The 25,306-nt window shown below is 42.3% G+C and overlaps 1 protein-coding gene and 1 long non-coding RNA gene across 3 annotated transcripts in view; both read right to left on the bottom strand.

Moving 5' to 3' along the window:
- SRPX (sushi repeat containing protein X-linked) overlaps nucleotides 1-19,388 on the bottom strand; it is a 40,768-nt gene extending 21,380 nt beyond the window's left edge. Inside the window, exon 1 of one of the 2 annotated variants that reach the window (XM_086879753.1) lies at nucleotides 19,161-19,388. In XM_086879753.1, the coding sequence (XP_086735879.1) occupies nucleotides 19,161-19,230 (70 nt within the window). In that variant the 5' untranslated portion in view covers nucleotides 19,231-19,388. Of the gene's footprint in view, nucleotides 1-1,539; nucleotides 1,984-19,160 lie in introns of those variants that run through there. The other variant, XM_023923529.2, reaches the window with a different exon arrangement.
- Nucleotides 19,389-20,101: 713 nt separating this feature from the next.
- LOC147653933 (uncharacterized) lies at nucleotides 20,102-24,641 on the bottom strand. The gene is made up of 2 exons (XR_015284081.1): nucleotides 24,521-24,641; nucleotides 20,102-21,796 (listed from the first exon to the last, which is right to left on the bottom strand). It is a non-coding gene; the product is annotated as an uncharacterized LOC147653933 (long non-coding RNA).
- Nucleotides 24,642-25,306: the final 665 nt, after the last annotated feature.

Below are 25,306 nucleotides of genomic sequence, written 5' to 3'. Positions count from 1 at the left end.
TCCCTTAGACAAGAAACAACAAAGTGCTTTTGAAAGTTTTCTAAGAAAAACTGGCTTTAAAGAGTTTATTCATTACTTTTGCTCTGAAACAAGGCTCTTGATGGAGCTTGACATCTCCCATTTCCAGGTCATTTTCCACCTCAAAATGAGAAGTGAGTCAGGTCTCTTCCCCAACAATCAGTGTTTTCTTAATAACCACAACAGGCTTGGCTTGGGGAGCCACAGGAGAGGTCGCCACTTCATCTCCATTTTCTCAGCCACAAATCAAACTGTTTCTGCTTCACACACATTCAAAGTCAAGTCATGTAAGGACAAAGCATTGTTCTGTGTTGAAGTCCGAGGTATTGCAGGTTCCTGCCAAAAACAGGTGTGGACTTTGTTCTGGCAGATGTCAAGTGAAATGCATGAAATAACACTTTAATTTTAAGATTAATCTATGGATTTACATAATTCTGTGTATGTCTGGAAGAAAAAAAAAAAGATTTCTTCGTTCACAAAATAAAGTTCTGTCCCTATTGCAAAGGTTCACCTGTACAGGTCTGACATCAAGATCAGGGCACAAGAACATAGTGCCAAGCCAGGCACTGCATACACATGAACAACACTTCACATACTATTGTGCTGTAAATCCTTTGTAAGACAAAAAGAAGGAATGTGACACAAAAGAGGCAGAAGAGCTATGCACACTTGCTTTCCCAGGACTGACATAAGAATTATTTACCTCTTTTGAGTTTAATTTGAAGTAAGCTATAGACAACAGCATAACACATTAAACCAACCTGAAACTTTTCAGTTTACTGCCCTGAAACAGGTGAAGTTCTGGAACACAAGTCCTATACGGAATTGCTGAGGGAGCTGGGTTATTAGTCATGGAGAAAAGGAGGCTCATCGCTCTCTCTAACTCCCTGAAAAGATGCTGTAGCCAAGTGAGGCATGTCTCTTCTTGAAGGTAATAACCAACAGGATGAGGGAGAGGAAACAGGCTCAGGCTGGGCCAGGGGAAGTTTAAAACAGCTATTAGTAAAATTTTCTTCACTGAAGGGGTTGTCAAGAGCATTGGAACAGGCTGCCCAAGGAAGTGGTTGAGTCAGCATCCCTGCAGGTATTTAGAAGATACCAAGATGTGGCTCTTAGAGACATGGCTTAGTGGAGTATTAAAAAGAGACATTTTGGAAAGCCATTTTACAACAAACATTTTTGGGGTATAAGCCCGTATCTTCTGCTTCTGTAAACTGACCTTACCCGAAAGAGCACTTGAACAAAGTGTGTCTGTCTGAAGAAAGTCACTCTGTCTACCTTAGTGTATTTTTTATGCTGCTAAACTGATGGATAATTTACCTTCTAATACTCCTGATAAGGACTTTGAAGAAAGATTCTCAGAAAGCATGGCCTTATGCCACTACAAAGTTCTGGCAGGGAAAGCAGCGGTGAACACGACTCGTGGGGAAAGCAGAGCCCGGTGCTGTCATTTCTATGCTAGAACTCAGTGCAGCGGCCCCGGCCCGGCCCCGCTCCCCGGCCCCGCCGCCCCTTCCTCACCCTCGTACTCCAGGCTGGCCCGGGCGCCCAGGCCGAGCAGCGCGGCGAGGAGCAGCCAGCAGCTCCCCATGCTCCACACGGCGGCCCCGCCCGGCCCGGCGCTGCAAAGGGACAGCAGCACCAGCACCAGCAGCGGCAGCAGAAGCAGCAGCAGCAGGCAGAGCAGGAATGGGACGGGGACAATTCTCCGAGCCGAGTCTCCTCCTCCCGCTGCCGGCCCCGCCTCGCCTCCGGGGGTGGCGCTCGGGCGTGTGGGACCTGCGGGGTCTCCCCCGTGGCCTGTGCCGGGTGTTGTCCCTCCCGAGGGGCTCCTGCTGCCCGCTGCCCTCCGGGAATCGCCGGTGGTGCCCGGTCCGGAGATGTGAGGGGTCCCCACTTGGTCCGTGAGCCCGGAGCTGCTGCGCCGGCCCTACCTCAGCCAGGGCACCGAGCGGGCCGGGACAGCGTGTCTGTCCACGTCTTCCCCTAGATCACAGAATCAGCTAGGCTGGAAAAGACATCTGAGATCATCGAGTCTAACCTATCACCACCATCTCAACTATAACATGACACCAAGTGCCACGTCCAGTCTTAAATACCTACAAGGAGAGCGACTCCTCCACCTCCCTGGACTGCCCATTCCTTTGTGTCATCACCCTTTCTGTGAATACAAATTCTTGCCAATGTCCCTGCCCTGGTGCAGCTTAAAACCACGTCCTCTCATCCCACTGCTTGTTGCCTGGTGGAAGAGATCAACTCTCATTTTGCTACACCCTCCTTTGAGGGAGTTGTAGAGAGTAGGTGCCCACTGAGCTCCTTTATTCCAGGCTAAACCCTCATCCTCCCCTCACAGCATTTGTGCTCCAGGCCCTTCCCAGCTCAGTTCCCCTTCTCTGGAAATGCTCCAGCCCCTCAATGTCCTTCCTGAATTACAGGGTCCAGAACTGGACCCAGCAAATGTCACCACTGGTGTGGCCTCACCAGTGCCCAGTACAGGGGGATGGTCACTGTCCTGGTCCTGTTGGCCACACCATTGGTGACACAGACCAGGTGCCTTTGGCCTCCTTGGCCCCACCTGGTCCGTGTTCAGCCACTCTGCCCCCAGCCTATAGTGCAAAGATCACCACATTTCCAACTTTTTTAATGCTGCTGGGAAATGGAGAACAGAAAAAAAACCCTAAAAATACAGCAATAATAGCCAATTTCAGCTGCATGGCAGGTTTCATAGAATAACAAAAAGAAGAGAGCAAATGAAAAACAAAAAACAAACCAAAAGCCACCTCACAACTATAATGACACTGTGTCTTGAGCACACCAAAACAACATGAATTAAATGAATTCAGGCAACATCTTATGTAGTCTGTGAGCACTGGCTACTCTTAATACTGGGAGGAAAGTGAAAGCTCCTTTCATATTTAACCTATCCTTCAAATCAGAGAAAAAATGCTTGAGAATTCCTCCCATTTTCAAGAAGTTCATCAGTTTAAGCATGTGTTAGCATGTTAGAAGAGAATGACCACTTTCCACCAGTAAGACTGCAACATCTGGATTTAGTTCCTCCAATGTTTTGCCTCAGAGTTCTACATTCCACAGTACCTGAAGGCATATCAAATATGTGCCATATCAAATACGTGAATTTAAAACCTTAACTCTGCTGCAGCAAACTGAAGAGCCTCTTGCAGTATGGCAGGGCTAAGGTCACTATTAAGACCTCAGAAGTCCTGAAGAAGCGCATGATGGGGCAGAAAAGGCACAAAGTGGTCACAATGTTCACATTTTGTGCGTAAAAATATTTGCACTCATTTTTATGATGGTACTAAAACTGGAAATGTGGGTTTTTCATCTCATTCTTTACTGGTTGAATATTACACCCCGGAGGTCTGCAAAGTACATGTTTAAAAACCATCTGCTTTGGTGGAATCTCAGTATTTGTTCAAACACTGCCTGCACAGTTAGGTGTTTTGCTGCATCTGGTCTGTGAAGCTTAATATATATATATTATATATATATATATATAAATATATACATATAAAAATATAAAATTATATATATATAAATGTATGTATGTGTATATATATATGTATGTATATTGTTTTTGTTGTTATAGAAATCCTACAATCATAGAATGGTTTAGGTTGGAATGGACCTTAAAGCATTGAAACACAACCATTTTGTATTCAGCAATAGTTGTGCAACTGAGAAGCAGAAGATATCAAGAAAATCATGGCATGTTCCTGAATGGCAACCAAGTTAATAGCCCTATGTGCAGTTTATTAGCCCAAATGATTAACTTCCAGAGATGTTTAGGGATTTCCCTGCTCATATATATAGAAATACACAGGTGTATAGCACAGATTTGAGTTTCCATGCACAACCACAAGCTCCAGTCCACTGTTGTGCTTCTATTCCTTGCAGGTGTACAGTCTTTCAGGCACAGAAAGTAATCCTACACCAACCCCTCAGGGCTGTACACAGATTAATTCACTGTGTCTCAGTATTGATTAAGATGCAATCACCATGTTTTAGCACACAGGTTTTAACTTGCTTCAAGAGAGATGCCTCATACAAGATCCCATCAAAGAACAGCTCTCTCAAAGTCACAAAGCACAACTGAAATGCAGAACAGAAAACTTCTGAATTATCAAGCTCAAAAAAGGTCAGAGATGCCTGAAGTTTGCATGCCAGCAGCGTCTTGTGCTTTGTGAAGTAAAACCACCCAATTACACAGAAATCATGAATTGGATTAGGAAAATGCAGGCATGGGTTCTTTTCCCAAAAGATAATCTCTTTTTGCCTCCCTTGCCATCTGTGACCCAATGTGACTATGAAGAAACATTGCAGCTGATACCAAGCCATGCAGGTGTTTCCAAATATATAAATTACATGTGAGACAGCTATTGCTTTGCATAGAAAGCAGCTAACAAAATAAAACTTGTTTCACGTGTTGGCAAATACTGTGCAACAAAACAAGCACTACTCCTGGCACAAGGAGTTTCCTTCACTTCGATGAAGTCCCATTTCCAGAAGCAGGTAGCCATGCCCATGCAGTTTACTATCAGAAAAATCAGTGGTGGGATGGAAACTGCATGGACACAGAAGTTAATGCTAGTCCAGAAAAGCTCTTTAAAATGCAACTGAACCCTGCTTCCTTTTATGGACACATGTATGTCGTTCTGATTGGGAACGGCGATAAAGAACGACATGGACTCTCAAGGGAGTCACAACACGAGAATTCTCTCGTTTATTACTTCAGGCCTGTTTTATAGACTGGTACGTGGAAGGTACAGAAAAGAAACTCTTATTGGTTAGCAAAGTGTTACATCACCATCATTGGTCAGGGGGGCTCACCACCCCCCTGACTCCCTCCTGCAAGGAGAACAAGAGGACAGACAAACAGCACCTGGCAGTTGTTTTCTGCCTCTGAGGATTGTTTTGAAATCCTCCTATGAATTTCCCAGGCTAGCTTCTCAGGCAGGACTGAGAGGCCATGGGCCTGCAGCCTGCTCCAAAGCTAGCATCCATATATGTAGATATCTTAGATACAGAAAAACCAAAGCAAAACACTTTCCACCACTGATTCTGGTTTATTTTTCCCACTACAGACTGGCCATAAAAAGTGGAAGTGGCTCTGACTCAATGCAGGCAGAACACAGCTGCAGTCAAGGGAAAGCTGGCAGACATAAAAGGAAGCTGCAAACCCCTTTGCCAACACATTCATATTATCCAGGAACCTTAGTGCAGTCCCAGGCTGCTGCTGGATACCTTGCTCCATTGGAAATTAATTTGCTTTCACTGTAATCATGTGTTTAGTGTTAGAATGAGCAGTATGTTCAAATGATGCTTACAGTTTACACACTTAAATGGCCAAAGGTTGTTTTTTTAAGTACTATTCACTTGAATCTGTGGAGCGAGAAAAAAAAAATTAAAAATAAATTATCTTTATTAAAATGGTGTTCTTATATTCAGTGAAAAAAAATTGAGGCATTTCCAGAACACCACTTGTGGGAATTCTAAAGAAAATTCCAGAATCCTAATTCTGGAAATTCTGGTTTGCTCTGAATTGCTTTTGTGATGTGACATTTTGGGTGATTCAAGAGGAAGTGAGGATTTAATTTAATTTCAAGTATCAACTGTACATACATCTACATATTGGATTTTCAACAGAAAATTAAAGTGAATGTACACCAAAAGAAGTTAAATGTATGAATGAAAGGCTTCTGCTACTGAAATAAAGTGTTGATTACTGTGTGGGGAAAAAAGGAAGCTCAATAAAGATTGTTATAGATACATATTATATTGTTGGCTTTTTGCAAATATTAAAATGAATGTTATGTGTATAAGAATGGGAAATTTTGTTGTATTAATATAGTTTTCTTTATTTCTGTTATTGATGAAACTTAGAAATAGTAGTACAATACATATATGTTAGGCTATGGCATAGTATTAATATAAAAACTGCTTTTGTTTGTATAACCCAAAGACTGAGAAAAAAAAAATAGAGAACTCCTGCATTTGTAAACTATCTTATCCAGATGAAGACAGCAGTGACCAGAACTCTGGGGGGAGGAATTTATTCCATTTCTGGTATCAGGGAATGTAAATCTGATGGCGCCAAGAAGATTGATCTATTGGGAAGGGGGCAAGAGAAAACCAAACATAAGAACACCAAATATCCCAAGAAGAATGTATGAATATGTATGAGAATTTATGGATATGTAGTAGGGTTCTGTTTTTAAGGGACAATCCTTTGTTTGTAAGGTGTGCTCTCTTAGCTGAATGCAAAGACACCCAGCCATATCTGTATACTTTATTTTATTTTTTTCTCCTAATTGTCTTTTTTATTAAACTTTTAAATTCTATAAAAATTATGTGAACCTCGTTTTTCACAAAGATACATTTTGGAGTTAACATTGGTACAACTTCAAGAAAATTATCAGTCATCTCCTTTGTTGATCCATGTTTCCCACATAAGCCATGCTCCCTTGGTTGCTGAGTTGTATGAGCCACAACGTGCCACAAACATTCATCAAGATGGGCTCAAGCTGGGAGCTGGACTCAAAGGGAAAAATCTGAACATTACATATATGAATAGTGCCCTCAAGTGATACTGATTTTCAACCCAGTGAGTTGGTTTTTGTTTGTTTTGGCTCATTGCCTGAAGTTTTAAATAACAAGGAGCAGAGGAAAAAGAAGAGGTTAGCTTCCATTACATTTTAGCTGCCAACAGAAGGTCCAAAAACCTCTTTCCTCCCTTATAAAGGGCTCCACCTGAATGAGGATCTTTCAATAAAGTGAAATACAGCAAAAGAAAATAAAAACTGAAAAGACAGGCAAACAAGTCACTCATCATATGGAAATGCACCTAGTTATGCCAGCTGGATACTAACAGGGAGGAGACCAGAGAAAAATGTTTCCTTTGTTCAGGCTGTGAGAAATTCAAAGTCTGATTTTTGCTTAAGGCACTCCTCAATAACACTAAAAAATTTAGTGGCACCATCTCTCTTTATGATCAGAAACTGTCACAGGCTATTACCAGAGAAAGGATGAAAAGTGTCATGAACACTAAAATGCAAATCAATTCAGCTAAACAAAATGTACATCCTTTAATCAATAGTTTTAAGGATGGTAAGTGCTGCATTACATCTACACAATACACAGCTATTTAGCTGCATACTGCAAAATATATTTGTTATCCTGAACACATGTGGATGTGTCCATGCTTTCTGTTACGCCTCAACTCTGGCTAAGCCTTCACCAGGTACAGCAGCTATGGGGTTGTCTGTGGATATAGAAGAGTGTTTTATGCAGCAGAATTTGCACTCTGTGACTGATGAACTACCAGAGTCTCTGCAAAGGCTGTTTTCTGCAGTGGCTGTGAGGTGTCAGAGCCCGGAGCAGTGTGGGCATGTCTTGGTTGTTATTCCGTACCACACACATCATCACTGCCGTCAGGAGTAAGGGACTCTCACTTCTGGGAAGAAGGGAGTGACTTTGAGTGGAAAGAAGAGAAATAATTCCTGTGAACATACTTCAATATGCATTTTTTTCCCCTTATATTAAGATATTTATAGTCTTTAACGTAGGCCTACATTTTAGGAGCACACTGAAAACATAAAACGGGAAGTCATCTATAGAAGGCCAACAAAGGACAGAAAAGAGGTAGAACTACTAGTAACTGTTTAATTAAATAAAGACATTTTAAGCTAAAAGTCTCTCTAATGACAAGTTTCAGATTTTGGATAACTTTACAAAGGAGGAGACAGAAAACTAATCCTGATCTATTCTGAATTGGTGGCAGATGGAAGAAATGCATTTCTTTTTTTTCTTTTAATACTGACACTGGAAACTGGCACATCTCAGTTTCTAACTTTTAATACCCCAGATGCACTGGGGTTTTTTATCCTTGAGAGACATTATTTCTGAAGCTCTGCCATTTTAAAAAGGTCTTTCAGATTTTTTGAGCAGACTAAAAGAAAGGCTCCCTGTGAAAAAATCTCAGCTTCAAGTGTTAGACATTACCACAACACTTGAAAACAAGTATCAGGAGCTGCCTGTAACCCATGGAAAACTCTCCTAGAAAACAGAAGGGGAGTGGAAAAATGTGATGTTACTGACAGTGATCTCCTCTTGCTCTTTAGTAAGTGGAGTCACAGAGTGTCAGAAGCAACACACAAATACTGTAAACCCTCAGCTGGCAGCGAGCATCCTTCTTTCAAGAAAATAGGGACTTTAAGGGTTCCAGGACTACTTCTATTTGGGAAGAACAGTATTAAAAACAGCCTCACAACAAACAGTATTTAATATAGCCAAAAGCACAGAAGTTGTATAAACCAATTTATGAGGAGTGGCTTGCTCCTTTTGTTTAAAATAATCAATGTTAATCATATCCTAAGGCAGAGTCAAAAGTTCTTTCAAAGAGCCATCATAAAATAATGCTGATTAGATTTTAAAGAAACATTTGAGACAGCCTCGGCAGTGCTTCTGAGCTGATTCCTTTCCATGATTTAAAGTTCCCCCTCTTACGAAATTTTACTATAACACACAAAAAATTAAGAAACATACTGTACAGTCAGTTCCTCAGTGTGGTGTGTCTTGGGTGCAAAAGACAATCAGAATCGCTCCCTTGCTGATATTATCACAGACCTGTACTGGCCTCATTACATCGAGGAAAATGGGATGTTACATTTGGCAGGAAGTCCTGGCAGAAGGCAAAGGGTCAGACAAGCTGCACATGGCAGCTCCCCTGTCACTTGCCTCTTGCCACTCTACCCTTCTGCAGTCACAGGCTCTTATTTGTAAGGATTCAATGGCAACCTGAGACAAAATCAACATTTGCCAGTAAGAAAAAAAGGCCAAGGGCAACCTCCAGCAACCCCTGACAGTAACCCAGCTTGCTCTGGGAAGAGGAAGCATTTTCTGGGAAAAAGGGGATATAGTACGGCATGTTTTAATCATCCCTCAACAACCCGCTCGCTGCCTTGGCAAGGAGCTGACAGCAGGAGCAGTCTGTCAGCCAGCTGCCTGATGTGCTTGCTCCAGCTGTCAGAATTTTTCAGGAGCCTCTTACAGGGCTGGAGCACTCTCATTGCAGGTGTCTGAGTAGTTAAAGCCCAAAAGAGCTGCAGTCCTGTCTAAACTTGTGAGTTCCTGTGCACAGTGGTGCCTGCCAAGCTTTCCCCTCCCCTGCTCAAACACACTCAGGAAGTACCTCTATGCAATAGCAGGGATTCCTCACAGCTCTTTCCACATTGGAAATGAGAGGTGACTAGGAATTGAATAGCACGGTTTTAAAAGAAGTGTTTATAATACAAAACATGAGTTGCTGCATCAGCTCTGAAAAGGGCTTGGGAGGAGGACAAGAAGTTTGTTGAATGGAACTGGTGCACAGGGCTTGCCACCTAAACTTTAAATAAAGTACTCATCTTTGCAGTCATTAGGTCTCACTTTTGTTTTCCCTTTGTGCACTTCTGTAGCCATTTGTCAGTTCCACTTACCATGCTGCCTTAATACAAAGCTAAGAACATTTTGGAGAGCATGGCTTCCTGAGCACCATCTACGCCACAAAATCCATTATTAATGCTTTAGTTTATTCTCATGTGCCACATACTACAAGCTTGATTTTCTTCTGTTCCCTGTGCTGCCTTCTCGTGGTCTTTGTGCAGTAAGAGAAGCTTTGTCAATGGCAGGAGAGTAAACAGAGACCAGGACAGTGCTTTAGAGACAATATTCACCCACTGCAAAAAAAATCTAATCCTGTACTCCTTGTGATGATCTTACAAATAGGGACATACTCTCTAACTCAGATGGAAGACTTACTTTCAATTCCTTTGGACTGATCTGTTTTGGCAAACCAATTTACTCTTCCAATAAGGAAATGAGCTATAAATCAGTATTATCCTTCTGATGAGTTAAAGGTTGCCTTTTATTATACACAACATATTTATGACTTTTAATGCATATTACTGCTAAAATGTCTGAGTGATTTTATAAGTATTAAATATGTTAATATGTTAAGTGTAACATATTTACAGTTTGCCTACAATATGGCAGACAAAAATATTGCAAAATAATGGGTTTGGATACAATTAAAACAAAAGAACTTAAAGGGCTACAGCACTTGTCTGTAACTGGTATCCAAAAGGTCTGAAATGCCTTGAAGACATCTAAAGGTACAGTTTAATATTCTTGGTATTGACATGCAGTTGGAGAGAGGTACAGAATCCCCAATCAGAAACATTTCTCCTAAAAACAGAGGCAAAACACAATTCAGGTGTTCCAATTTCCCAAACAATGACAAGCTGCCAGACTGTCAAACACTGCAAGCTTCCAGGGTGCTGGTGAAACAGAGGCATCAGTGATACACCAACAGGACTGCTGGTGTTCCTACAAATGCTGCCTTCCTTTATTACAGAACCACTCAGGATTCAATGTATTTGACTGGAAATTTCCCTAAACTCTTAGTCAAAGCAAGTTTCCAGTTATGGTTATCTCCTGTTCCTCCCAAACATGTATTTCCTACCTCATTATAGTAAATGTCAAGTACCAACAAGAAACTCAAAATATGATTCTCAAAACCAACTGAAACAGATGCACATCCAGAAGCAGTAAGGAGAGCAATGGAAAGACAAGCCAGAAGGGCACACAGGAATGCCCAGAGCCACAGCCAGGTCCAGGTCACCCCCTTTAAGCTCCAAAGAGACACAAAAGCTACCTGTAGCATTTCCATAACTACATACACACACACAGGGGCACTCAATAGGGTGCACTGCACGTGCAATGGCAGTAACTGCAGCTGAATGGATGTTTTCAGTCAAAGCTCTCTGGACAAACCACATTACAAAGGAGATGCAGACAAAGGCCAACCAGCTGTCTTAATGGGATAAAAAATAAATCAGTACTGCAAAGCTGAAACAAACTACCAGCCAGATGCCTTCACAAGAAACACCTTCAGCAGGTCATCCATTTTTATTCTTACTAGAATAATAGGAAAGGTATCTGCTTTCAGCACAGGGCACCCACATCCACTTCTTTCTCACAAAAGTATAGGAAAGACCTTTATATTATTTGTTGGGATGGTTTTCTTATTTACATATTTCACTACAGCTGTAAGTCAGCACCAGGTGTAGTGTTTCTGGTATCTGTCCCTGCAGTTTAGAACAGGGAATGTCTGCAAGCCAACACAATTTTAATCTTCAGGAATAGCTGTACAGAGGCATGTTAATTTTGGGCTCTTTTACTAACAAATCACACAGTATAACTAGAAAGCCACAATGGATGGACTCAAGACAGGCAGACTTGAAATGAGTAATCATATTTGAGTGCATTGCACTGAAGTTGACAACTCCAAAGAAAACTAACAGTCACAGGCTCACAATTTAACTGAGGCAGGAGCTGGAGGCAGCATCTTCCCCCATCTGGCCTGACAAAAGACCTCTGAGGGACACCAGGATGGACCACAGACCCTGGCAGGTTAAATCTCTCATGACACAGCCTAAAAGGAGACAGACTTTGCGGAGTAACTCATGTTGCCAGCCCACACTGGTTAAGTGTAGGCTTTGGGTAAACCATGTAGCACAAGGCATAGCTGCAGAAGCCTGAATAAAGCACTGCTTCCAAACTGCAATGTTATTCTTAGTGAATGTATGCACAACACATCTAAATCCAGCACCCTACGTAACAATGGCATTTCCTCAAAATAACAAGAGGAGGGCGAGAAGCAAGAAAGAAAAAAATGCAGATGTCTTCAATCATGCTGCTCAAATTATAAGGAAATATGTCTGTTCAGAGTTGTGACAAATTTTAAATTGTACACAACAGGAAAGAAAGGGTTTCCTTCCATATCAACACCACAGTAATTTCAGAATCTTCAAAACAAGATTAACTTATAAAAGTTCTAAATCATACAAATCTGCACACGTGCAGTACTCTCACACATGCATATTTTTATCTACTGCAAGATGTGAAGCAAGTGATAGCACTAACATAAAACATAATGTTATATATCTTACTGCAAAGCTGCAGAAGTTTCTTCTGTGTCTCCCTGAAGGACACAGCTGCACATCACAAATCAAAGACTATACAATTCAAAGATGTGTACACCCATATGGAGATATTCCCTCACCAGTTTCAAACAAATGCAATCAAGAATCTTTATGATATAAAACATGTTTCAAATGTGGATCTTCCTTTCTCTCTTCAAAAACAGCTCATAATGACCTGCTAGTGTCCCATGAGAACAACACAAAACATGCAAAACTTCAAGCATCCTTTGTTTTTCAGGTCTATGCATCAGGCAGCCCACCTGAACCCCACAGATGCCATCTGTCCTTAGCTGAAGGCATATTTTCACTGAGCAAGCAAAAAAGTATGAAGTTAGACAAACCCTACCTGCTCAAATAGCAAAAACCTTTTCCAAAAATGTCCAGCCACCCCTAGCTTGAGCTGCACAGGCTGGCAGAGGCTCAGCACTCTGACATGGCTGGAGGTGCTTTCCTCTCCCAGCCTGTAATTTTCCCTGCATTCTGCCAACTCTTCCCAAAGACGGAGCCAATACTCGACAGCCAAACTGAAGGCAGTGAAGACGTGCAGAAGGCTGGAAGAGACAGCACCATCCAGAGCAGCAAGATGGGTCCCACCCTCAGTGCTTATTTCACATCAAATAGCACAAGAGGGCATAGGAGAACATCCAAGGAAACTTGAAGTGCATCATGTGATTTGGCTCACTAGAAGGCTTCCCTGTCTCCAGAGGCTTGTGATCCCATGGAAACCAGCGTGTTACCTCACACCCAGGGAGCCAGCGATGCTCATCCAGGGGAAGGCAGGACAGCTGGGCAGCCCACTTCAGAGTCCAGGGGCTAAGTTAAAATACACAAGCAGGAGAGTAGCAAAGAGCTGAAAACTGCTGCCCAGTTCACAGAAGAGGGAATGTTTCCAGCAGTGCAAAATAGGTTTGGAGAGAGCTATTTTGGAAATCTCCCCAACACTGCAGACAAGTCTGGGAGCCCTGGCCAGGGTCCAGACCAGGTCCCTGCACCTGAATAGAGACTGAGGCAAAGGATCCTGCCCAAGGTCTTGTAGGCCAGGAATGAGGCAACAGGCATGGGTAGGAGGAGGCCCAGGACAGCCATGGGGAGAACATGGAGTCCACAGGATCAGCAACAGGCCACAGCTGCCTAATGTTTCCTGGAGGAAAATATTTAAGAGGTACTGCTGAAAAGAATGACAGGGTGAAGGAAGGCAAAGTAGCTGCTTTTTCAAGGTAGCATCTGCTAAGTGCTAGAGGAAAAGCACAAAAACAGTACTAAAAATAAAATCAAAAGGGCTGATGATAAGGGCCAGCCAGCCAGTCCAGTGTTTAGGAAACAAGCCAAAACTCACGAGCAACACTTTTTCTCCAAGTAGCAGAAAAAATTCATTTGAACAGTAGTCAATTTGGACAGATTCACTTTTGCAAGCTACTAGCAGGCTCTTAATGTGCTCCCATGCCAAATGCATTCTCCCTCCATCTTCAGAGAAAGGAAGAAGTGTAATTTCTGACATTTTTCTCAGGAAGAATTCCTGCAGCTACCAAGAAACATCATTTAGACGTAATGGCGGGATGGGGAAGGATTTCTTATCATCCTGATGCTGCATTTGATAGAGATTTACTCTCTGTGTAACTACTCCTTTAACATTTCTGTGTTGTGTACATACCATTTATTTCGTCAGGCACAACAAAATCTCGTCAAGATTGTTCAGGCAAATCAATGGAAAATATTGGCAAAGCTGTGCTTGCAAATATGTATTAACTTGGGGAAACCTATTTTTTTCCTTGGATCTCTCAAGAAATACAAAAATCCTTTCTCTGTTCCTGTGAAGATGTGCCAAATGACAAGTCAAAGTGGTTTCAAACTCAGGCAGATATCTTAAGTGGCTATTTCAAGTTACAGAAAATATCAAAATAATTAAACTTAAAACCCACCATTTGGAGCCATTTTTAATGTATTGCAGCACAAATTTTCAGTTTGAACAAACCAGTGCCCTTTAGATACAATCAATAGTTACAAACAGTGGCAGGGAAGTGCCAGCCATCCATGTCCTCTATGCTGAGATGTTCATTTACTGTGTTAAAAAAAATTAAGTGAATGCCTTGTGAAATGGGTGAAAGAAATGCATCGTAATTTTTCACAAACCTTGAAACAGCAAATTCAAAGAAAAAAAACTCAAAACAATCAAAACACAGCCATTTTGGAAGCTGAAAAATTAGCCAAGTATGTAGAGGAACATGTAACTTGTTACTCCAGTTAGTGAAAAAACAGAGTTTCAGAAGTTTCACCTAAGTACCAGGAAAGATTGACAATATTAAATTAGAATCTGTATTAAATGCACTACATATTAGAATTTCATGAAGTATTAGACTACTGATATGCTTTTTGAACAAAAAATGAGTAGTGTGATGGGGTGCAGGGAGGGAGGGACAGGTTTTGGTTGCCTCTTCACTGCTTTCCACTCCAATCACAATGCTGGACTGGGGATCCATGCCTTGGGAGCAGTCTCTCCCACCAAAGATACTCCTGTTTATCAACAAACATCAAAACAGCTCAGTGTGGGCTTAAGCCCATGCCTATCTCCAAAGTGCAAAGTGAGTCCAAGCAGCTTGCCATGTAAAATGTGTATGGAGTGTCAATTTTCAAACCAGTGGCTTATTCAAACTGAATGCCAACACAAGAGCTTGCCAAATCTGGCTCCCTGCACCTTCATCAGCCACAAATTTGACCAAACAATACCCATTCTGTTCATAGCTCTAGAGTGAGAGAATAAAACTGTATTTCAGTGATGTTCATTTCTAACTACTCATTTCAACTGTCAGACAAGGAGACAAAAGTAAAACACAAATCAACATTTTTACATTACTTTTAGAATCAATGTTTTTGATAAACCAAATTATAAGCACATTCATATTTTGCACAGAAAGAACCTCACACATACTGATGGCTATCTCAAGTGCAAGATTTTATAAACACTGTTTTTTACAGTGTAGATGTTTGGCAAGCTCTTGTCATGCCCGCACTTACTGCTGCAGTGGACCAAGAAGATAAGGGATACAGCAATTTTCAGGCATGAAAAAAACTGTCATTAATGGTTCTACAGCACATCCTGTACCACATCCAATGCTTGCCCAGACTTAGCTACCCAAGGCATTAAATGCAGTTAGTTTGTCTGTGCTTTCTGGCAAGGTGTATGTCACTGTGAGAAAAAGGACAGTTCATTGAAATATCCTTAATTTCACTCTCTGTGTGATCTCAGCCCAGAGATTTCAGTTGCAGTGAAGCCCCCAGGTGCTGCTGAAGAGTGAGCAGGCTGAGCAGACAGGATGCAATGACCTGATTATTTAAGGACCACTCAGGAGGAAATGTACTGCTTTGGTAATGCTTATAATGCCACAAGGAGTCTTCAGTAGGGAATTACTACAGCTCATGAAAACGGTCCACTTCACACAGGAATATATGAAAGCAGTGTCAGGAGATGAGTTAACATTATTGATTGATTTTAACATGACATACCTGTTATGCCTGAGGTCACCTGAGAATGTAATTTCTATTAGGCTTCTCTGTTGCTGGAAGTCTTATTCATATGCAACTATCCAGATAACTGGAGCTTGTTTAGACAGAGCCAGCCTCTTTAACTGTGTATAAAGCCATGCCTTAAAACACACTTACCTGCTTGCATTCAGAGCATCACAGAATGGCCTGGATTGGAAGAGGTCTTAAAGCTGTTCTAGTTCCAAGCCCCCTGCTGTGGACAGGGACACCTTTCCTCAGAGCATTCATTCCCATCCTGGGTTGTGTGTTGTATCTGGCCAGCACACAACACACCCAGGTCTGTGCCCACCACAGGTCTTGAGCCCGCAGCTGCACGTGTGGAGCCTGTACATACAAACTGTCACCCAGAATTGACAAGGCAGCCAGCAAACTGTGTTTAAAAGAGAAACACAACAAAAGAACCCTCAGCTGATACAACAGGCTCCACCCTTGGCACTGCAGAGCACCAGCTGCTCAGGGCACTTGGAGATTACTTCCTGACCATTCTGCAGCTTGGTCCAATGGAGAAGAGCTACGAGTAGGAATCCATTTATTGTGATGCCAGATTTTTTTAAAGCCTGCCATTTGACTTTAAGCAATCTTAAATACTTTCTTCCTTCTGTTTTTTTCTCCTATCCTCTGTCTGTCTATAGTATAAACTCTACTGGGCAAGGACTGCCTCTCTCTGAAGGGCTGAAGCACTCAGAAGTGTCAGTCATAGATGCACCCCTTGATCTAGCACAAAGCTTTGAGAAGAACTATCCTTTCCACAACCTGACTTCCATCTACTCATATTTATTCCATATATATCTAATATACTTAGCTTATAAACATGACACTTGTGTATATATTGTTTTCTTTGAATTAAATCTCACACAGCTTTTGAAAATAGTTCCATAATATTACATGGTTTTCAAGTGATTTTAGTGACGTTTCTCTCAAGGTTCATGGCCCCTTCACACCAGTACCTTGTTCCAATGCACAGCTCCCATTCATTCTATCATAAATAAGATTTTCTTTTCAGCTACCAAAAATGTAAGAGAAAAGTATCACAGGCTTACATCATACAGTGCCACTTGACTTCGCCTTCACATCCCCCAAATACTGAACAAGTGATCTCTATATGTATATATGTACATATGGACAGCTGTACCCTCCCCAACACCACAGAAAGTCAGTGAAGAGCTCCAAGATCACATCTCCCTTTTCAGTCCTTCAGGGTAAAGGTTTTATGCTTGTTTTAACTTCCAAAAGGTGTGTCTTAAACTGTTCTTGAAGAGAAGACAGACTTTCCTCTGAGTAGTGCCACCAAAGAGATTTTGTCAGTGCCTCATTAGCTTTGAATGAACCAATGTGAGAATACCACAGCATCCTTTCAAAATCTGAAAATACAGTTACAATTAAAACACCTGCTGTTTCAAAAGCCTTTAAGTATTGTAAGAATTTTAATTATTTGGACTTTTTTAGTTTTCTTCTTTATGCTGAGAAGATAATTAGTTCAATTACATCTTCACACGTGGAATACTGGTTTGATTTCTACTCGTCTGCCATCAAAAAATTGATAGCAGAATTCTTAGGGCATGAAAATTACACCTATTTAGTGTGGTGTTTAACATGGTCTTTGGAATTGTGGAGCACTAATGTCCTACACCAAAAACTTCAGTGTTACCAAATTATGACTTTAAGAGCTGATTAGCCTATTCCTGATGTTTAAAGAACAATCCACTATTGAATACAAGCATTTTGCATGGAACCAAAACAGACTGCTTGGCTCTGTCTACAGAGTAATCCACTGTCAACATTTTGGTAGGGGTTCAATAAGTTTGTGCCTGTATAATCAAGAGGGCCCCAAACACACATGCTGTAGAGATTTATTTTTTTTAAAAAAAGTCTATTTTAGTTTACTTAATGGCATTCTGTACCTAATGTGCATGGTTGCATACCAACACAGTACCATTAGAAAAAATACCTATAAACAGTTTTACTAGATTTCATACTAGGAATAAGGTCTGAAAGAGTATCACATTTCTCTGCTAAAAACAAACAGAAGAAAAGTAACATGCAACATTAACTTAATATTAGGGTTTACAATTACAGCTGCTGATGATTTAAGGTCTTTGGAGCCTTTGACACTAAGTCTAAGAAGGAAAATGGACTTCCAAATGAGTGAAAGATGAAACAAGCAGGCTTTTGTGCAGCCAACTTGAAGATTACAAGCAAAAATTAAACTTTTGAGATTAGAGAGGTTACATTTGGCCTTCTAGGAAAACAGAGGATAGGATATTAGCATCCTCTGTAAGCTACTTGAGGACTAACATTCACATGAACCACAAACTAAAGCATTCACTCATCTTCTTAAGAAAATAAAGATAATTTGGCAGTACAATAATCCTCAGAGAAATGCCAGGACAGGAACTTCTGTTGTCTTTGTTGATTTAGCAAATGATGTGTCCAATACCTTAGCATTTGGTAAAGAAAGTGCATAAATTTGTGTTCCAACATCTTTCATCTTGGAAAGAAGCCACCTAGAACCCGCCAATGAAAATAAGGAAAGCTAAACCTCAGCTCACAAATACCACCATTATGCCATTTTACACCCCTCCATGGACAGAAGTACATATTAAGTAGGGATAGCTTCAAGAAACAAAAAACGGGCATCCCAACACATTGCAGCAAGTTGTATGAGACACCTTTCTCACCTGTCCACGGCCACCCTTCCCTTTCAACTCAGAAAGTCATCTCAGTTTGAAGCAATACCCACTTACGTGGAAGGCTCTGTTCTGCCCACAAATTCTCATGGAGTACACCTGTTAAACCACCACCAGGGCATGCCAGTTTACACTGGCTTTGCTTGTCTCCCAAATCAGAAGTGTGTAACCAGACAAGACACAGCTGCTTTAGAACAGGCAGAACCCACATACCCATTTCCCTCTGCTTGGCAATGGAACCTAAATTTAAGCTCATTTCAAATTTTGCTACAGGAAATGCAAATAATTAGAAGTGAAATAGCATCAGCATGCATTATTTTTTAATTTTTTTTATTTATTAGGTGCCTAGAAAAGCCAGGCAGATTCACCCATTCATTTTTCACACTGAAAACTGAGATTACCTTGCTGCTTGCAGTCTCTCACCCGGGCACCAAACACTGCTGAAACCGAAGTGCTGCGGTTCAAGAGGCAGGGCTGGCCCATCGACTTACACTCGACACTCAGGGACAACGCGGAGCCCCTCTCCTCCTTCAGCAGCTTAGAGCGGGTGTCACCTCCTCTCTCCGAGTGCCAAGGTGGCGGCACGGAGGTGCAGAGGAGACACCCGCTGTGAGAACGCCCCGCACTCGGCAGCGATTAAACCCGGCACGGCTGCAAGCTTTACTCGCACCCACTCCAGTAATAACCCGGCACTCCAGAGCCAGAAAGCGGCTTCATTCAGGGCTGGACCAGACACAGAGCGAGACACAAAGCGCTGCAGCCGGCAGCGAGCGAGCAGGACGGGCCCCCGGCCCCTCAGGCTGCCGCGGACAGCGCGGCGCTCCCGCCGCCCCCGGCCCGGCCCCGCTCCCCGGCCCCGCCGCCCCTTCCTCACCCTCGTACTCCAGGCTGGCCCGGGCGCCCAGGCCGAGCAGCGCAGCGAGGAGCAGCCAGCAGCTCCCCATGCTCCACACGGCGGCCCCGCCCGGCCCGGCGCTGCAAAGGGACAGCAGCACCAGCAGCAGCACCAGCAGGCAGAGGAGGAATGGGACGGGGACAATTCTCCGAGTGGCCTCCGACCGAGTCTCCTCCTCCCGCTGCCGGCCCCGCCTCGCCTCCGGGGAAGGCGTTCGGACGTGTGGGACCTGTGGGAGCCCTGCTGTGGCCTGTGCCGGGTGTTGCCTCCCCCGAGGGGCTCCTGCTGCTCGCTGCCCTCCGGGCCCGCCCTGGGAATCACGGAATCAGAATGGTTTGTGTTCGAAGGCTCCTCAAAAATCGCCTCGTTCCACCCCCACTGCCTCCGCTGAACTCGCCCCAGCTTTCCTCTGCTGGTGTCCCCAGAACTGGATGCACTATTCAAGGTGGGGTCTCAGCAGGGCAGAGGGGCAGGATACGCTCTCTGGACCTGCTGCCCACGCTGCTGTTGATGCAGCCCAGGTGTCGGGTCCCGGCTCGGTGCCATGAGCCCGGGGCTCAGCCAAGGGCACCGAGCTGGCCCGGACTGTCTGTCAGTGTGTCTGTCACACATGTCCTTCCACCCGTCCCGCCAGGGCAGGCACCGAGGCAGGGAGGCTTCTGGTGACCGAGGGTCCCTTATCTGGGATAGGGAGGATGAGCCCCTCGTGCTCCCTCCGGTAACTTTTCTGGCACGGTGGGACATCTCTGGGGAAGTGTCATGCTGCCGGCTGTCATCCCATCCCATCCCATCCCATCCCATCCCATCCCATCCCATCCCATCCCATCCCATCCCATCCCATCCCATCCCACAGTGCCTGCCCTAAGTCATAAGAGTAAGAAAACATCATCACGTTGCTCATTAACTTCTTTGCGCTGGCGGGGTGTTGTGGAGTTATATTTTAAGGCTTCATTCCATAACCACAAAGACTGGAGGCTTTCTTCCCTGCCTTTCACATGAAAGCAAATTCCCTAGACACTCCAAGCCTACAGAGGCAGAGGCTTCAGGCAGAGCATCCTATGTTCCTTTTGATTTCACATCTGTCTACCCTGCAGCTTAACTACAGGTAGTTTTGGGGTTTCTTTCTTTTTGCACTTCTACCGTGAGAATTTAATGTACGACCTAAACTGGCAAAGGTGTGGGAAAAGCCCTAGCCCCTGCCAGTCTGTGTGCTGGGGTAGTACAGGGGAGCGAGCCCAGGGAGTTCTGAGGGTCCCTCCCACATTCTGCGCTGTTTCCCGGACAAATAGGGAAATACCATCTATTCAGGAAAGGAATACTTCTTTAGAAATAAGGGACACAGAATTGCAGAGGAAGGAGAGTCATCTCACGGGGAAATGTTAGTCTGGGAACAGAACTTTGAGGCTGGCTATACTAAGTGGCCTAAGTGGCCTAAGAAAAATGTAATCTTCTTGGTAATTAAAATGAAAAATCTGTGTGGGTGCTGTGTTTGGGAGCTTTCTCCAAAGCATTTTTTTCCAATCTGACTTTTCCTTTGGCTCAGGAGTGCCTCTGGTTACCTCCCCACCTGGATCCCCTAATTTGCTGTCTGAGACTGAGATGTGCACAGTAGTGAGTGCATCTCCTGCATCCCCGAGGCCAGGCTAGAGCTCCTCTGGAGTAAAATACCTGGTAGAGTTGGGTGGGCACTGGGACCTGGGCACAAACTCTTCTCCAAGTTACTCTGCCTAAGTACAGTACTTGAGCATTGAGCTTGGGCTCAATGATCTGCTTTGAACTTTTCTGCCAAAAAAATGAAAAAGAAAGATGGTAACAAATGGCAGTTTCATCAGAGCAACTTCAGTTTAACAGCCTAAGGAATTCTTTGATTTCCACACGTGAAGAGATTTTTACTCTGTTTAAAGAACAACATCAGGAAAAGCAGTGCTTTAATCTGATAGTGATAATTGCTGTAGTTTTTCTGTGCTCAGCATTCCAATGTATTGGAAGAATAAAGGTACCTGAAGCAGATCAGGTATCTCTTGTATTGTCCTTGTAGCGGCCCATTTCCAAAACACTGGCCTTCATTTAGGTATTTCTGTGAGTTGAGGTCTGTACTGGTATGAGAGCATTGTACAAGAAGCCACTGCCAGCAGAAGTGTGAATGCAGCTGCAGCTTCTCCACCAGCTGTCCCAACACCACCCTGCCCATAGGTCACAGCCTATGAGTAGGGCCTATGAGAGAGAGATCCTGGGCAGCCTTTTTGAGCCATTTCAAGCAGCGTGGCCACAGTGTAGAAATGTGGTGATTGTGGTGACAAATCCTCCCTGCTGGGTTGTCTCCTCAGTGTGAGAGAAGGTGTCAGTGGTAGGTGCCATCAGTGACTGCAGCTGTGGTGTCCGAGTTGGTACAGGCAAGAATCCTGTTTGATTCCCTGGAATCAGTGGGACCTCAGACTGCTTTCCTGTAGCTCCTGATTGTGCATGTGCAATTCCATCTGCTCAAACAACATAACGACAGGAGTTGGCAGGATTTTTACTTTGTCTTGCCTGTCTGCTGCACAGGGTTCTTGCAGTGGGCACTGTGAGATGCTGCTTTTCCCCTGACATCCAGCTCCTGGAGCATCCTAACTGCCCTGAAAAAGGCAACAGATTTAAGGGCTAACACAGTCTGCAATTTACAACTCAAATTTAGACACAAATGTGAGCATAAGTAGCAGTGGGAATGCATCCTTCATGGCCTGTTTGAAATAAGCCTTGGAAAACTGCCAGTGCTGAGTCCATTCATCCAGACTCCAGTTTGCTCCGTGTTTCTCTGAGTTTCTCTGTGCAACGTAACACCCATTCTTCATGTCTGTCAGAATGACAGCAGTGTGAAATCACCCAAAAGACTGGGGCTTGAAAGGCAAATTCAAGACAACTTAAAAAAAAAAAAATGAATTCCTAATAAAAAATCAGATTTTTGTAGTTTTCTTAAGGGTCTTTTTAATAGGAGGAAGCATGTGGAACTGAATTAAACAAATGTCACGTATATCGAATTTGAAGGCACAGTCCATTTTTTTTTTCTCCCAGTTCAGCTTTTAAGTTTCATAGAAAAAATTCCAAACTATTTAAGCTTGGGGTTAGTTGGAGTTCCTGGCACTCCTGGCATTACAGGAGAATTAACCAGTCTGCTTTTCATGGAAAAATCAGGTTTTGACTGTTCAGAGGTAAAAGAAAATTTTCAAGACTGAAATTAAGCAACACTAGAGGACTAAAATGTGTGAAAATGTCTTGGTTGAATAGAAAAATAAAGCCCAAAGCGAAGTTAAGTGCTCTTGGAGACTTAAAAAAAATTCTTGTTATGTCAAAAAGTTAATATAAAAACATAATTTTTCTTTTCTGCTTTTTTAATAGCAGTTCAGAAGTATAATTTTATTGTGCTGTGCCAGAGTAGCTGTAACAACTGCAGTTACAGTGATAATAAAAATACAGCTTTTGATGGAGAAGTGAAATTAATTAAATTGTAAAAATGTTTAACAATCCAGTAATTTTTCTCCAAATAGTAAAAGAATGATAAGGAAATAAAAACAATACCTAAACAACCCAACTGTGTGTAATGAAGTTTTGAAATCCCTGAATAAGGAGTCTAATTAATCATAAGAGAATGACAAATAGGGCCCCAATCCAAACCACTCACTTTTAGCCCGGTGAATTGCCTGGCTGAATGCAAATACTCTGATACTTAGAATTGCTCTTGTAAATATCTGCAGAAATAGACAGTCTTAAAATATAATAATCAGAATAATGCATTTCTTGCATAATTCCTAGAATTCTTGGAGCTGATTATTACTTTCTCATGATGCTTAATGGCAGCAACACTTGCAGTTTTCAAAAGGCATCTCCCCTGCACATGCCTGTCAGAGGCACTCGGCTCATTTTGCATTTTTAAGTGATATAATCATGTTTGCTAACAGAAAGCTGCTTTTCCTTAAATGAAAGGAAAGAAACACTAGAGGCCAGCTTATGAGAGACAGCATTGGCTGAAAACGTTGGTAAGAGGTACATTAATTGAAATTCTTGTTCTGGAAGCTTAAATAACAGAGATGATGATCACATAGTTTCTTGTGTGAAATAATAAACTTAAGTTATATCCTAATAACTTCCTTTCCTAGGTCACACCTAAACCTCAATGGCACACTCCTTGACAAAAATATAAGATACTGCCCTGACTGTAAAAATAGTGTATTTTAGGGAAATGAAATGTTCTGCAGGGCAGCAGCCTCTGGCTGTGTGTCCTGTCCCTGAGCACTTTCCTGCTCCCTATGCCAGTGACTGGAAGAAATCTCCTGGGCTTTTCTCAGTTAAAGGTGGCCTCATGCCCTTCCTCCCAGCAATGGCACAAAGGAGATGGGGAGGGTCAAATTTGGATTCCCTCAGTCTCTCCACTGCCAAAACCCTTGCTGTGGAAAACTTCACCCTGAAAGTCTGGGTCAGGCACACCCATGGAGTACACACGTAGCAAGTCTTGGAGAACACCAGTTGCCTTTTTCCATTCCATCTGGCAGGGTTGGTGTGTCTTGGGCAGCCAGCAAAACAGAAAATTCTGGGGGGAAGACAATACTGCATTCCCAGTTAGACACTGACTAATTCATCAGTATGTGGTAAATCAGCAGATTAAACACAGTCTCATGTTTAACAGATATACCAAATAACAAAATCTCTTTTTTTTTATTTTTTGATGCTCCTAACATCCCTTAAAATTCTAACTGTTAATATCTCTTCAGTTTTTGATGAGTGTGATTGGAAACAGCTGTGTCTAAACTGTTTTGACATTAAATGAAAATGGTCTTGGGAAAAAAAAAAGACTTCTTTGTGTACAAATAACTACAGTTTAGCCAGATTTAGATTTTGCAAGGCTTTTGCTGAGTCATTAAAATCCTGAAAAAGAACGTGTTAATTACACAGCATGAATAAAATGTAATTCCAGAACAGTCTTGAAAGGCAAATAGGTGTTAACTTTAGAGCTCATCACTATGATATACTGAGCAAAGCAGAATTACTACCAAAACATTTATATCTCCAATTCTCGCTGCTGATGGTAGTCTCATTATACTTAATGAAAACATTATTTAGGTCCTTAAAGGAATTTAGACATAACAGAGAGTGAAAATGTTGTAACTCCTCTATGTAGTGAATAGTATAAATAACTCCTAAAAGTAGTATAAATAGCTCCTAAAAGCACTGTGAGGGAATTTAGAGATGGTGTATTTATATTTTAAAGAGCTAAAGTAGTTTGAGTGCATTTTAAGTGAACCCATACTTAGTCTCTCAACAGTCATGCAGGATTAATTTCTGTATTCTTGATTATCAGGACTTACAGTGGTTTAGCATCATGATATGAATTCAATTTACTTCAACTACCCTAATGTCAACAGTATGACTTAAAATATTCCTCAGGGACAAAGACTGGATGTATTTTGCATATAGTACAAGTAATACCTGGAAGAAAAAGGAAAAAGTTGTACAAAGTTAATTATGACTATGATTATTAACTTTGGGTGTATAAAATAGTGTCTAAACAGCATGTCCTCTCCTTTATAAATTTCAATCACCACAAACTTGCATAGGAACAGCAGCTGCATAAATGGAAATCAGTAAAATTGCATGTGTAAGTATATGGATTAAATGGAAATTTCAGGAGGTCAGAGACACGTTTGATCATCCATGTGCACACATACACACACATGTCTGTACATATGTCTGTCTATAAATACACACATGTAAGTCTCAGTGCACATACATGTCTATCTGTGTATGCAAGGCACACTAACAGCATTTCAATTTAAATCAAACATATATATCTAGGCTTCCATTTATTTATCAGAACTTGACCACTGTATACCTAGAAATAAATGAGTAATTGTATTTTTTTATCTTTGTATTTTTACAAGTACACACAGTATAGAACTTTCAAAATGCACTATATAAATACACCAAGGTACCAGAGTACTTTAATGCCAAAAGCAATATGCCAGAAAACATAAAGTTTTCTGAGAATTTGGAAACAGAAAATATGATAGAGAATGAGTATCTTTAACTTCTTTCAGGGGCCATGAGAAGGAGAATTTCTGGCTCTGGGGGCTGGTTACACCTTCGAAGAGCAC

The sequence above is a fragment of the Cyanistes caeruleus genome, chromosome 3 (assembly GCF_971803275.1).
Source record: "Cyanistes caeruleus chromosome 3, bCyaCae1.hap1.1, whole genome shotgun sequence".
Classification (NCBI taxonomy): Eukaryota; Metazoa; Chordata; class Aves; order Passeriformes; family Paridae; genus Cyanistes; species Cyanistes caeruleus.
Note: the sequence above shows the minus strand (reverse complement) of the source record. Positions and strands in the feature narration are given on the sequence as shown.